Genomic DNA, 15,510 nt, shown 5'->3' with positions numbered 1-15,510 from the left:
GAGTATTTCCTTCGCAAGAGAGAATCGTGAGAGGCTTGGAAAAAGTCTCTCTCTCTTAGGGAAAGAACGAACTTCGGCGAGGGAATGGTTAAGCCTACTAGGCACCCTTTCCTCGCTCGAACAGTTCTTTCCTCTAGGAAGACTACATCTTCGCCCTCTTCAGGTTTTCTAGGAGATCGTGGAACTGGAAGACGGGACTTCTCTCCGACAGTTTTCTCCTTCCAATGGAGATGAAACCACACCTGCAATGGTGGTTGTCCCCTCTAAAAGAGAACAAGGGAATTTCTCTGGAAGTTCCGACCCAAGCCGAGTGTTGTATTCCGACGCATCGTAGAAGGGTTGGGGAGCAACACTAGGACGAGAGAGAGAAGTGTCAGGCACCTGGAAGGCAGCACCAGGTGTCCTGGCACATAAATTGCAAAGAACTTCTAGCAGTTCACTTAGCGCTAAAGTTCTTCGAACCCTTTGTGACGAACAGTGTGGTCCAAGTGAATGTGGACAACACTACAGCCCTGTCCTACATTCGGAAGCAGGGAGGAACACACTCAGTGTCGCTTTACGAGATAGCAAGAGATCTGCTAATTTGGGCCTCACCAAGAAACATCGCCCTCCTAACAAGATTTGTTCGGGACGAGAAACATCAGGGCGGACAGACTGAGCAGGAGAGCCAGGTTCCTTCACACAGAATGGAACTCTTCATTCAGAGGTGTGTCAGAGTCTTTGGGATCTTTGGGGCACTCCTCACGTAGATCTGTTCGCCACATTCCTTTCCAAAAGGCTGAAGTCTTTTGTTCAGTGGTGGAAGACCCAAGAGCTCTCGTGGTCGACGCCTTCCTGCTGGACTGGTCTCATGTGGACGTGTACGCTTTCCCCCTTTCAAATCCTGGGACAAGTGTTGAGAAAGTTCGTAGCGTCCAACGGGACAAGGATGACCCTGATAGCCCCGTTTTGGCCAGCACACGATTGGTTTTGCAGAGGTGCTGGAGTGGACAGTAGACTTCCCAAGATCCCTTCCAAAAAGGATGGATCTTCTCAGACCAGCCACACTTCGAGAGGTTTCAAATCAAAACTCCTCCCCCGCTCTCGCTCTGACTGCCTTTCGACTATCGAAAGACTTGTCAGGAGTGGGTGGGGGTTTTCCCTTTCCTCGCGAATGCTGGCAACAGCGCTATCGCTAGGCCGCCCGCAAGAGCTTTCCACTGATCCTAGTCTATCAGTCGAAGTGGGAGGTATTCAGAAGGTGGTGTAAGTCTAAGAAGTTGTCCTCCTCCAGTACCTCTATAACCGCGCAAATCGCCGCTTTCCTATTGTTCTTTGAGAGAGGTCTCTCATTTGTCTGTATCGACAATCAAAGGATACAGGAGCATGCTGTCGGCAGTATTTAGAAACAGAGGCTAGACATTGCTGACAATAAAGATCTGCACGACTTGATTAGATCGTTTGAAACGACGAAATCGAAGGAACTAACTCCACCCAGCTGGAACCTGGACGTAGTTCTCAAGTTCCTTTCGTCTGACAGATTTGAGCCTCCCCACGTAGCTTCGTTCAGGGATAATAACAAGAAAATGCTTGTTTCTCCTATCTTTGGCGACAGCCAAAAGAGTTGGCGAACTTCATGCCCTAGAAGATGAGTCGGCTTTAACAAGACTCTGCCTTTTGCTCGTTTAGAACTCTGTTTCTAGCGAAGATGAAAATCCATCGAATCCCTGGCCCAAGAGATTCGAGATCAAAGGCTTATCGAGTCTAGTAGGGAGAGAAACAGAGAGGTCTCTTTGCCCGGTAAGAGCCTTGAAGTTCTTCTTACAAAGAAAGAAACAAATGGGAGGCTCTAGACAAAGTCTTTGGTGTTCGATTAAGGACCCCACAAGATCAATGTCTAAGAACGCATTAGCTTTCTTCATTAGGAGCGTCATTACGGATGCTCACAAGTTCTGTCCTGACGACTCTTTTTCCGCTTTTAGAGTAAAAGCCCATGAAGTTAGAGCAGTGCGACGTCTCTCTCTTTTCAGAAGAATATGTCATTAAAGAAAATCATTGCACGACATAGTTATTGGAGGTGCAATTCAGTTTTTGCATCTCACTATCTTAAAGACGTTCGCGTGACCTACGAGAAATGTTTTTCTCTGGGACCATTTGTATCGGCGGATACATACTGGGTACGGGAGCAAACACCAATCCTTAAATTTGTACATACCTTCTACTATATGTTCTAGATTCCTGCTGACAAAGAGGGCTTGGTGCTGCACTGGCGGCCATCACTGTTGTTCAGTAAGGAACTCTTGTGATATCTTTTAGGGGAGTATTTAAATTTTTTTTTTTTTGAGAATTTTTTGTATAAATAAGTTTTTCGTTTCGAGTTATGGGTTGTTTTGTTATGAAGTTTCGGGGTGGATAACTCAGAGCAATTCTATATACTAACATGGTGGTTAGGATCAGGTGGTCGGGATTGGTTATGCTCCTTCACAAGGTGTGTTGTCATAGAAGTGGTCCAGTACCCATTGACAAAGTCCTTTTAGGCTCTGCCGAGTAAGCGGTTCTTATACCCATATCGACAGACCCCACAAAGAACTCTAGCCATAGATCTAATATCTCGCTAAAGTCTTCAGGTGATGCAGACTACCGGGCTACAGCCACGAAGTCTACCACCTATCAGGTAGGAACCAAGGTTTTTTGTTTTTTCTTTTATAACCTACAACATATGTTGTTTACCTGTCTATTCCATATTAGCTGTCTCTGACCCTCCACCAAGGGTGCCAATCAGCTATGTATATATCTGACAGGTAAGTTCATTGTATGAAAATGATATTGTTTATAATACAATAGTTTCATACATACTTACCTGGCAGATATACGATTAATGGCCCACCCAGCCTCCCCGCAGGAGACAGGTGGAAGAGAGAAAATATGATAGAAAAACGGATGGTTCCTAGTCCTGCCGCCCAGGGCAGGCAGGTAGATCACCTGACCTACCGGTAGCGAGTGGCGCGAAATTTGAATTTCTGTCGGGGACGACGGAGTCTTAGCTATGTATATATCTGCCAGGTAAGTATGTATGAAACTTTATTGTATTATAACAATATCATTTTATCAGGCATATACAGTTTAATTGATGTTATTTGATATGGCATAGATGGTATGTCAACAGGTTCATATGTAATGCTATTATGAACGTATATGGCTGTGCCTAATTTTCCACCATCAGTTGGTGAATAACAGGCAATTTTATAGTGTTGGATATTTGTAGGGTTACTTCCTATATGTTGTAGACATATGCACATTGGGTTGTGGTCTCGTATGATTCTTTGTAATTCACCCAGACGTAGTCGGGTTAAGAGACCATTTATATTCCATTTAATGATTTTATATTCCATTATTGGGAGGAATTGGTGTTAAATTCTGTAAATTGATTGCTGATTTTACTTTATCTCTTAGTTTATATGCATTTGAATTTATTTGTGGTTTTTTAATCATTGTATTTGTATGTTGGTTATTAGATTCTGCAGTTGTTTGTTTTTCATAGTTGAATATTAATAAGTCTATTTTTTATTTTATAATTTTCCTTTTGTATTTTAAGGATTCAAGAACATAATTCGTTCTCATGTTGGTGTGTTAAAGGGCACCTCTTAATTTGGTAAAATTGTCAATACAATTTCGTACTGTGTCCTCTGTCTTGGTAGTTAGTTGTTATATGTACTTACAAAGCATTCATTACAACCACAAGATGAAGCATGTTTGGTAATGTTAATTATTGGTTCAGAAGTTTTTGGTCTAGGCTTTACGAAAATTTGCTGGTTTTGTAATTCTATTGTTCCGTTTTCTTTGTAGTGATGAAGGATCTGTTGGTTTGAGGGGTTATTTGTTTTGTTGTTGTTAATAGGGATATTTCGGTCTTGTGGATGGTTGGGGGGGTGATAGTTATATTTTGGTTTGGTTTAATGGTATGATTTTCATTAGTATTATTTGATGGAAATTGTAAGAGTGATCTTTACTGTCCAGATGTTGGCTGTTTGATTGAGATTGAGGGTAATTGTGTATTTCCCCACTTGTGATGAGGTTAGTTTAATATCTTTTTAAAATGTTCTCCTGGTGTAGTTGGAGTCTCTCTGGATTGATTGTAATTTTCAATATTTACTTTTTTTCCCTTAGGTGGGGTTCTTTCTAGAATTCTTTTCTTTTGCCAGTTCGATTATCATCATTATTTAATTCTTCTTCTATTGGAAGTTCTTTTCCATGGATAACTGAATCATCTATGTTATTGGTGTTATTGGTTGTTGTAATATCACTTTTATTTTGGGTTTCAATATTATTGGTATGAAATCCAGTTTCCATGTTTATACTATCTTGTTTGTCATTGTGCTGTTTGATGTCTTGATTTTTAGTCACATTTGAAAAGGTGGGGGTTTTGGATGGATTGTTAACGCCTCTTACTTTTAGCTCAAGTTCTGGCTTCCGTGACTGACATTCCTGTCCTATTTATTAAAAACTGAAGTTCTGTGTTATTATTTGGTAAAATGAACACTCCTTAGATTTTGCGTGATGGGCTAGTCCACAATTAATACATTTTGATTGATTACAGTTCCAATTAGTGGTATGGTCATCTGATGCACAGACTGCACATATAGCTTTATTACGGCATCTTTTGTATGTGTGTTCATACCTTGAGCACTGTGTACATTGTAATGGTTTAGGAACAAAAGGAGAACGTTCTCTATTTTGTGCAAGAATTTTTATTTTAAATGGTAAGTCTTGGCCTGTAAATTTTATTTTGGCAATGTTGATATTTTTACTTTTATCTTTCCTACTTGAAATAGAGTATATTTCTAAATCGTGGATATTGTTATATCTCAATTTTAGGGAGTCTAGCAATAGTTGTTTTGAAGGAAGCTCCTGCTCGCTATTGGGTAGGATGACTGTACCCTGTACATAATTCAATGTTTCGTGGCTTGTAATTATTACCTTTATATTATTTATTTCTGTTATACTTAAAAAGGCAGTGGACTGCTTTTTATTGTTACTTGGATAAGCCATTCATTGTCCTTGATGTGTCTGCATTCCATGTCTTGTGTTGGATATATGTTAAGTAATTTGTTTTCTAGCATCGCTGCTGAGATTTTGTTGTCAGCTTTGAGGACTAGAAATCTTGACCAATTGTCTGGTCCAAAGAGGTCATCAAAATGTACCAATGTGGGATTAAGTCGGTAATTTTTGTTTTCATACAATCAACTTACCTGTCAGATATATACATAGCTAAGACTCCGTCGTCCCCGACAGAAATTCAAATTTCGCGCCACTCGCTACAGGTAGGTCAGGTGATCTACCGGCCTCTGCCTGGGCGGCAAAGGACTAGGAACCATTCCCGTTTTCTACTCATATATTTTCTGTCGCCGGTGGTATCAACATCGTTGCTGCCACCTCTTGACTGGAATTCGCTTTTCTAGACAATTGATCATCTTTTTGTGGACTTTTGGTGACGTACCTGGATCGTTGTTTTGGCATTCGCTACTGTGGACTGGATTTGGACTTGCTTTTGATTTTTCTTCAAGAATGTCTGATTCAAGTGGTTGTGTGAGAATGTGTGTGAATGTAGGCTGCAAGGTGAGGATACCGAAAGCTTCGGTTGATCCTCACACTGTATGTCGCAAATGTAGGGGTTTTGATTGTTCTATTTCTAACACCTGTCATGAGTGTGAGAGGTTGAATGTTGAGGAATGAAATGGAACTCTCTTAACTTCTTACTGAAGAAGTTAGAAAGGGATAGAGTCAGAAGGGCTGCATCTAAGATTGCGGGTAGTAGTACAAGGCCTATTGAGCCTTTGGATAATTCTAACTCTTCTCTTAATTATGATTCTAATTCTGTATCAGGGCCCTCACTGGCTTTACATTCAGATTCGGCCTCGGAAATTGCTGAACTGAAAGCTACTCTTCACAGGATGAGATCCAAAATGGCTACCATGAAAGGTAGGACTGTGCAAAGTGTTAATTTCGTGAAAAGGTGAGTGTCCCCAGTGTTGTGAGGGGCGTCTGAACCGTCTTTGCGACGCTCCCAGGCCTAGACCTCTTCCAAGCTCCCAAGCCCAGAGGAGAAGGAAAGTCGAAAGCCGTACGGAGGTTGTGGAGAATTCCCCCCGGTCAGGCGTCCCTTCAGCAGGTGCTGTATATAGACAGACTGCTCAGGACCGCTATCGGAAAAGCGTCCTCAGAGTGCTTCTCTTCGTCCGCTTCTCCCTGTCCTAAACGAGGGTGGAAGGATTCGGACTTGTCCAGGCCCCTGAAAAGGCACTGGAGAGATCCTGTGTTGGATTCAAGCCCAGAACGCTTTTCGGAAGAAGCGCCTCCTTCCATCAAGAAGGCGAAGAGGGTTTTGACGTCCCATGATGTGGGCAAAACTCCTTCGAGGTCTCCCTCTCCCGTTCAAGAAGACGCAGGAGAGGCTTCCAAGAGGATCATTTTTGGCGGTGCAGGAACAGCTATCCGCCTTGGTAGGAGTCCTTTCGAAGGATCCTCCTCGTAAGAAAGACGTGAGACTGCCGGTCAAGAAGACTCGTCTTCCTTCTCCCGCCAGGAGTGAGGCTCCTGTGGGACGTGAGTCTTTTGAGATTTACTCGGATAGAGACTCTTTGGACGATTTTGATTCGCCAGACAAGCGCGTCGCGCCAGTCAAGCGCGAGGCGTCCTACAGACGAGAAGCGTCTTCTAGGATTAGAGAGTCAGACAAGCGAGAAACGCTTTACAGGCGCGAGGATATTCCCAGATGGGATACGTCTGCCAGACCAGCAGCTTCAGCCGAGCGAGAGGTAACAACCAGGCGTGAGGATTCAGCCAAGCGCGAGGCGCCAGAAAAGCATCTGACATACAAGGATGTGGCACCAGAAAGGCGCGAGACTCCAACCAGGCGCGAGGCGTCAGTCAGGCGCGAGAGCTTTGAGAGGCGCGAGACACCAGTCAGGCGCGAGGCGCCAGCCAAGCGCGAGGAGTCAGCCAGGCGCGAGGATCCTGCCAGGCGCGAGGCGCCAGCCAAGCGCGAGGAGTCAGCCAGGCGCGAGACGCCAGCCAGGCGCGAGGCGCCAGCCAGGAGCGCGGGCCAGCCAAAGCGCGAGGCGCCAGCCAAGCGCGAGGCGGCCAGCCAGTACGAAGAGCCAGCAAGCATAGGAGCTCTTTACACTCTCTTAGCCCCTCTCCTATTAGGAGTTTGTCTCCCGTAGAGAGAGCTTTTGGACAGGAAGACCCGGAACGGGAAGTGGCCTCTCCTTCTGATCCGATTTTGGAAGAGGACTCAGAGGACGAGTCTCACGGCAAAGGACTGTCTAACTACAAAGTTTTGACAGCTCTCCTACTCCAGGAATACGGAGATGCATTGATCCCTGCCGCTCCTCCTTCGCCTCGTTCACTTTTTTCATGCTCTAAGACGCCGAAATCGTCGGCTTTCTTGAAGATGAGACCGACGATTTCTATGAAGAGAGCTCTGCAATCGCTGGATAGCTGGATGCTAACCAAGAAAGAGCTAGTAAGGACAGTGTTTTGCATGCCTCCCGCTAGACTTACGGGCAAGAGAGGGATTTGGTACCAGACTGGGGAGAATATGGGTCTCACACTCCCAGCTTCAGCTGAAGCTGACTTTTCCAGTCTGGTAGATGCATCCAGGAGACATAGCCTTCACACTGCTAAGATTACTTGGGGTCTTTCAGAGTTGGATCATCTCCTCAAGGGACTTTTTCACATTCTAGAAGTCTTTAACTTCCTAGATTGGTCCCTTGGGGTGATGTCCAAGAAGGCTCATGCCCCTGAAGGGCTAGAACCGGACGCACTCCTTGCAATTTTGTCCTGTATTGACAAGGCGGTACAGGACGGCTCAGGGGAAGTTTCTTCCTTATTTGGAGCAGGTCTCTTGAAGAAGAGATCTGTTTTTAGCGCTTTCTTGACGAAAGCAGTATCCCATTCGCAAAGAGCAGCCTTGTTATTCGCCCCTAGGTCTGATTTTCTGTTCCTTTCACAGTTGGTGAGGGATATTTCCCGATCTCTGACGGAGAAAGCGACACAGGATCTTCTCATACCGAATGGACCCTCCACTCAGACGTTTGCCGCAATCTCTGGTCTCTTTGGGGGACTCCTCATGTCGACCTCTTTGCCACGTTCCTCTCGAAGAGACTGGAAGTCTTCTGTTCAGTAGTGGAAGACCCCAGAGCTCTAGCAGTAGACGCCTTCCTGCTAGATTGGTCTCAGGTAGACGTTTACGCATTTCCCCCATTCAAGATTCTGGGGCAAGTGCTCAGGAAGTTTGTGACTTCAAAGGGGACAAGAATGACCCTGATAGCCCCCTTTTGGCCAGCTCAAGAGTGGTTCCCAGAGGTACTGGAGTGGATAGTAGACTTCCCCAGATCCCTTCCACAAAGGAAGGATCTTCTCAGACAACCACACTTCGAGAGGTTTCATCAAAACCTCCCCGCTCTCGCTCTGACTGCCTTTCGACTATCGAAAGACTTGTCAGAGCGAGAGGCTTTTCTAGCAAAGCAGCAAGCTCGATCGCTAGAGCCCGGAGAACTTCCACTATCCGGGTTTACCAATCCAAGTGGGAAGTTTTTAGAAGGTGGTGTAAGTCGAAGAAGTTGTCCTCCTCCAGTACCTCTGTAACAGAAATAGCTGATTTTCTGTTATTTCTGAGAGAAGAATCGCGTCTCTCCGTAGCCACGATAAAGGGCTATAGGAGTATGCTATCGGCCGTCTTTAGGAATAGAGGCCTAGATTTGGGAAACGATAAAGATCTACATGATCTGATTAGGTCTTTTGAGACCAAGAAGTCTAAGATTACTTCTCCCCCTAACTGGAATCTAGACGTAGTGCTGAAGTTCTTGTCTTCAGAGAGATTTGAACCCCTACATTTGGCCTCGTTTCGTGATATAACGAGAAAATGTTTATTTCTTTTGTCACTGGCGACGGCGAAAAGAGTGAGTGAACTGCACGCCCTTAGTGACAAAGTCGGGTTCAATATAGATTCAGCCATCTGTTCCTTCAAGGAATTATTCTTGGCGAAGAATGAAAATCCTTCGAATCCCTGGCCGAGAAACTTTGAGGTAAAAGGATTATCGGGTCTCGTCGGCAGGGAACCGGAGAGGTCTCTTTGCCCAGTAAGGGCGTTAAAGTTTTACTTACAGAAAAAGGAACAGTTGGGAGGTTCTAGACAAGGTCTTTGGTGCTCAGTGAAGGATCCATCAAGACCTATGTCTAAGAATGCTTTAGCCTTTTTTGTCAGGAACGTAATTACGGACGCTCATAAGGCTTGCACGGATGATTCTTTAAAACTCCTGAGAGTAAGAGCTCATGAAGTGAGAGCAGTGGCGACGTCTCTTTCTTTTCAGAGAAATATGTCACTGAAGAACATCTTGGAAGCGACATATTGGAGATGTAATTCTGTGTTTGCTTCTCACTATTTGAAGGACGTGCGTGTGACCTATGAAAAATGTTTTTCCTTAGGTCCTTTTGTGTCTGCGGGCACAATCCTGGGTACAGGAGCTGACAACAATCCTTAATTTTTTTACTACTTAAGTCTAATAGATATGTTCTAGACTTTCTGCTGAACAAGTGCAGATACCGCACAAGCGGCCAGTCACTTCCGTTCAGTAAGGAACTCTTGTGATATCTTTTAGTAGATGAGTATCTTTTTTTTTTTTTGAAAAATTATTGTGTGCGTGTGCAATTTGGTTTGAGTTACGGTTGTTGCGAAGAGTTGGGGATAACTCGGAGCAATTTTTAATACTAACATGGTGGTTAGGATCAGGTGGTTGGGATTGGTTGTGTGCTCCTTAATAAGGTGTGTTGTCATATAAGTGGATCAGCACCCATTGACAAAGTCCTTTCAGGCTCTGCCGAGTAAGTGGATAAGACCCCTTTGGCAGACCCACAAGAATTCTTGGCCATAGATCACATATCTCGCTAAAGTTTCTTGAGGTGATGCAGACTACGGGGCAAACACCCACGAAGTCTACCACCTATCAGGTAGGAACCAAGGTTTTTATTTTATACCTACAACAGATGTTGTTTACCTGTCTATTCCAGTAGTAGCTGTCTCTTACCCTCCACCGAAGGGTGCCAATCAGCTATGTATATATCTGACAGGTAAGTTGATTGTATGAAAATGATATTGTTATAATACAATAAAGTTTCATACATACTTACCTGGCAGATATATACGATTAGGGCCCACCCAGCCTCCCCGCAAGGAGACAGGTGGAAGAGAAAATATATGAGTAGAAAACGGGAATGGTTCCTAGTCCTGCAGCCCAGGGCAGGCCGGTAGATCACCTGACCTACCTGTAGCGAGTGGCGCGAAATTTGAATTTCTGTCGGGGACGACGGAGTCTTAGCTATGTATATATCTGCCAGGTAAGTATGTATGAAACTTTATTGTATTATAACAATATCATTTCTCTTTGGTCCTTGTTTTATGTATGTTGCTTGTCTATTATGATTTTTATATTTTTCTGTATTGCTGGGAGGATTATTTGTCTCTAATTCAGAATTATTGTTCATCATATATGGTTCCATTGTTACGATATTGGAGTTTACCAATTTATTTTTGTTTGTTTCTTTTTTATTTATGCACTCTATTTGGTTTTCTGGCTCTGCTGCTTTACTTGGAACAGGGTGTTCCTTTGTATCTTTTATAGTACTTTCACTGCTTGTGGCAGTACCTAGGAAATTCGGGAGTGACGTGCCAATGGTCATCAACTGTGCCGTAGTTTTTCCATCATGGGGCCCAGGGGTACTCAAATCATTTATTTCACAGTTCATAAATTTTGAGTTTTTACAAAAAAAAAAAAAAAATTCTTGAAAAGATATCATTGGCCCTTCGCGAAGTTAAATCTTCTGCCAAAGGCACAAGTGAGAAAGGACTCCCAAATGTCCGCATCCCTACCCTACCCCAAAAGGGGATGGCATAACATGATTAGTATGGCCCAAGTGTAAGCAGAACCCGCTTGCTAGGACTAAGAGTATTATGTTTATACAATTATCCCCATCCTAATCACATTATGGGCAAACTGGATAGAATGCCGAGAGTTCTATTCCTAGAACCAGGCCCCCCCTGGAATCCGTGGTCCAGCTCCACAGAATAGTTCCGCATGAAAAACAGGTCCGAACATTGTCGGGTAGATGATGGATCTACCACAGTTCTCACTATTTAGCTTCGGATTTAACTCCATGTTAAGCCATGATATGTTTTCTCATTTATTTGCTTTCAAAAATTTTGGCAAAAAATGGAAAAGTCCACATAAGTTTACTCGAAAATATATAATGTCATATGGGACTCTTGGGTTCGAACCTGGGAAGAGATTCCTGAGGTTCGAGAGCCCCCTCACCACGTCAAGGTGGTCCCAAAATGAGGGGGCCTTCTTGGGGAAAGAGACTTGCTCGGCGAGGGAATGGATGAGTGCTGGGCACCATTTCCTTGCTGGAAAGGTTTGTTTCCTTGGGAAGACTGCACCTCAGGCCTCTCCAGTTTTTCCTTGCGGACGAATGGAAGGCCAAGAACGATCTGAATGCGATCTTGAAGATCTGAGTCGGTGAAAAGCCATCTAAGATGGTGGCTCGATCCTCAGAAGTTGCAAGAGGGCTTATCCCTAAATCTTCTGAGCCCCGACCTAGTGTTGTTTTCAGACGCTTCCATTTCGGGCTGGGGAGCAACACTAGGAGGGGAAGAAGTGTCAGGCTCCTGGAGAGGGGAACAGGCAGTCTGGCACATCAATGTGAAGGAACTGACAGCGATCTTCCTGTCGCTGCAGTTCTTCGAAGAAAAATTCATAAACAAAGTTATCCAAGTCAATTCGGACAACACCACAGCCCTCGTATATTTGAAGAATCAGGGAGGAACACACTCCCGGACTCTGTTTCACCTGGCAAAGGAGATTCTGCTGTGGGCAAAGGTGAGAAAGATCACGATCCTGACGAGATTCATCGCAGGAGTGCAGAACGTCAGGGCGGACTTTCTCAGTCGACAGGACCAAATCCTGCCGACAGAATGGATCTTGCATCAAGACGTGTGTCAGGAGCTATGGAAGTTGTGGGGACGTCCTCTGGTCGACCTATTCGCGACGTCGAGGACGAAGAGGCTTCCTCTGTATTGCTCCCCGGTCCTGGATCCAGGAGCAATCGCTGTGGATGCATTGCTCTGGAGTTGGACGGGCCTAGACCTTTATGCCTTCCCGCCATTCAAGATCATGGGGGAAGTCATGAGGAAGTTTGCGGCCTCAGAAGGGACAAGGTTGACCCTGATCGCCCCAATGTGGCTGGCGAGAGAATGGTTCACAGAGGTCATGTCATTCCTTGTAGACTTCCCTAGGACGTTGCCCTGGAGGAAAGATCTACTCAAACAGCCTCACTTCGAAAGGTATCACCAAAACCTCTCCGCTCTGGGTCTGACTGCGTTCAGACTATCGAAAAGTTGGCCAGAGCGAGAGGTTTTTCAAAGACAGCTGCGAAAGCAATCGCAAATGCAAGGAGAGCCTCTACAAGAGCTGTCTATCAATCGAAGTGGGCTTCCTTCAGGGCATGGTGTAGAAAGGAGGGAGTTTCCTCTTCCACGACCTCTGTGAGCCAGATAGCCGATTTTCTACTTTTCTTAAGAAACGTGCAGAAATTGGCGGTCCCGACCATCAAGGGATACAAGAGCATGTTGTCAGCAGTTTTTCGGCATAGAGGCCTGGACCTCTCTGACAACAGGGATCTTCACGACCTCTTGAAATTGTTCAAGACCACGAAGATTCCTCAGGCGAGACCGCCTTCATGGAACCTTGACGTGGTTCTTAGACTATTGATGTCAAGTCCGTTTGAACCTCTTCACTTAGCGTCTCTTCGGAACTTGACAAAGAAGGCTCTTTTCCTAACTTCTCTGGCGACGGCGAAGAGAGTTAGCGAAATCCAAGTGGGCTTCAAAGGAGACAACGCTGTCTGCTCTTTAAGTCCAACTTTCTTGGCTAAAAACGAGAACCCGTCTAACCCTTGGCCAAAGAGCTTCGAAATTAAGGGTATGTCGAGTCTAGTGGGCCAAGAACCAGAGAGAGTCCTGTGCTCTGTCAGGGCTCTAAAGTTCTATGTTCATAGAACGAAAGAGGTACGAGGTCCCTCAGGTAATCTCTGGTGCTCTGTGAAGAGACTGGAATTTCCTTTGTCAAAGAATGCTGTGGCTTTCTTTCTGAGGAACGTCATTAGAGAGGCTCATTCATCTTGCCAGAAGACTGATTTGAGCCTCTTGCGAGTGAAAGCTCATGAGGTCAGAGCTGTCGCTACCTCTCTTGCCTTCCAAAAGAATATGTCAATCAAGGACATCCTTGATGGCACCTTTTGGAGGAGCAATTCTGTATTCGCCTCACATTACTTAAGAGATGTGAGAACGATTTATGAGGACTATAGTTCTCTTGGACCATACATTTCTGCAGACACAGTCTTGGGGGCTGGAGGTAGCTCTTTCCCTATCCCTTAGTTAGGAGTTAGGTTAGTTTTTTAATATATTTTGTGTTTTTGGTTGTTGGTGAGATCTTGTGTGAAGATCTCCCATCCTTTAGATTAACTTTCAGGGGGTTTTGGTCTAGTTGGTCAGGTGGTGGTCAGTTGCTTCATAGCCCTTGTATGTATGGTTCGATGGTCTTGTCACGTTGAGGTCACGTCCCTGTTGACAGAGCATCCAGAGCGCACCAGCACTACAGGTCTCCTCCTGGCTGGCAACTCTGATTGAGCAGAAGCAGGCTTAAGTGACAGTAATCACAGAGTCTACTTTGCTAACAGGTGAGGAACCAAGATGTACATCATCTACTTAATTTAGTTTCCTACAAATCCTATTCTGTCTCTTCCCACCATCCGAAGGTGGGATTCAGCTATATATATATCTGTCAGGTAAGTTTCATGAACAAAATGTTATTGTTATAATACAATTAAGTTTGTTCATACCTGGCAGATATATATAATTAAGGTGCCCACCCTCCTCCCCTCAGGAGACAGTGGCATTGATAAAATATGAATAGAAAATGGGAATGGTTCCTGATATCCGCCTCCCAGCGGCGGGAATGGGTACTACCACCTGGCCGCCCACTGCGTGTGCCGCGAGTTTTGAAATTTTGTCGGACTTCAGAAAATACAGCTATATATATATCTGCCAGGTAAGTATGAACAAACTTAATTGTATTATAACAATAACATGTCTTGCATACATGACAGGCATAATTATCAAGTCAGACTTATTCACTATCTCTCTCTCTCTCTCTCTCTCTAAGAATGTATTTATTATCTTCAAGTAATGTCCATTGATATATATCTGTCATATTTTAATTCCATTGCAGGTTGATCCAGCAGGTATGACAATTATGGTACGTGCAAGTGATGGACAACCTATTCAAGTTAAATTGCAGGAACCTCTAAAGGTATGTCATCATATGCTATGTGCTATACAACTGTATGCAAACTCCTAGTTTCATTTAAGTAACTTACCAAGTATGTAATTACAAAGCTAATGTTTCTACTTGCTCAGAAGCTTAAATTCTGAAATTTGCAGTAGCGCTCCTATTGTTTTAGTGTAGGTGACTAGTCCCGCCCACTTTCAGGGAAGAATAGGTACAACACAGCTGAAGAGCTCAATTCATTTCTGCCAGTTAATGACCAAACTTCATTTGTATGAGCAGCGTGATTTTGGATTTTTGTCACCGGACGGTTGTATTTGATCTCCATTTTGGAGAAGTACATTCATACTTTTGGTAGCTTTCATGCTATTTATAGGTAGTTGTGCTCTTTTGAACCTGTTTTTCACTGATTGAGACATTCACAGATTATGTCTGACTTGATTGCATCTACCATTCATTTTTGTAGCAAGGGCTGCAAGACTGGACTGACAAAAGCCTCATACAATTCACATATTACAGTGGTACCTCTGTTTTCATTCATAATCCATTCTGGAACCTCCTACGATATCCGAAACGTACAAAAACCGAAGCATTAATTCCCACAAGGAATAATGTAAATAGTGTTAATGCATTCCAGACCCTTAAAAATATTAACAGAAAATACATTTTACAGGGAATAAACAGTTTTACAAACAGAAAATATTGAGAAATATAAATAAATGAATAATGAACATTTAACATCACTCTTACCTTAATGGAAGACTTGTTAGCGTATGGAAGACAGAGATGAGAGGTTACTTTTTTGGAAGGGGAATCCCCCTCCATGACTAAAGGTATCAAGAACCTATCTGGGGTTACTTCACCACTTTGTTTTTTACTGGAACTAGGACCAGCTTGAGAGTCACTGGACCCCTGTCGCACAAGAAAAACTTTCCAGAGACATTTGTTTCTGACATCTCTTTAAAATTTGCCTGAAATGGTATAAAGCGTTGTCTAAACATGTTAGAGACACGGATTGCAATGCCTTTGCTTGGATGTCTCAACAAAAATTTTTTTAGATCACTCTCTTCCTCCTCCTCTTCGGATTCCTCATCTGTCGTTTGTTGCATTTCCTGCTGAAGGTCTTGTA

The 15,510-nt window shown here is 44.0% G+C and overlaps 1 protein-coding gene across 1 annotated transcript in view; it reads left to right on the top strand.

Moving 5' to 3' along the window:
* LOC135221636 (replication protein A 14 kDa subunit-like) overlaps window positions 1–15,510 on the top strand; it is a 58,912-nt gene that overhangs the window by 23,756 nt on the left and 19,646 nt on the right. The window contains exon 2 of the mRNA XM_064259313.1: window positions 14,325–14,405. Within this exon, the coding sequence (XP_064115383.1) occupies window positions 14,325–14,405 (81 nt within the window). The remainder of the gene's footprint in view (window positions 1–14,324; window positions 14,406–15,510) is intronic.

This window comes from Macrobrachium nipponense, chromosome 3, assembly GCF_015104395.2.
Source record: "Macrobrachium nipponense isolate FS-2020 chromosome 3, ASM1510439v2, whole genome shotgun sequence".
Lineage (NCBI taxonomy): Eukaryota > Metazoa > Arthropoda > Malacostraca > Decapoda > Palaemonidae > Macrobrachium > Macrobrachium nipponense.
This window is presented reverse-complemented; position numbering and strand designations above follow the sequence as displayed.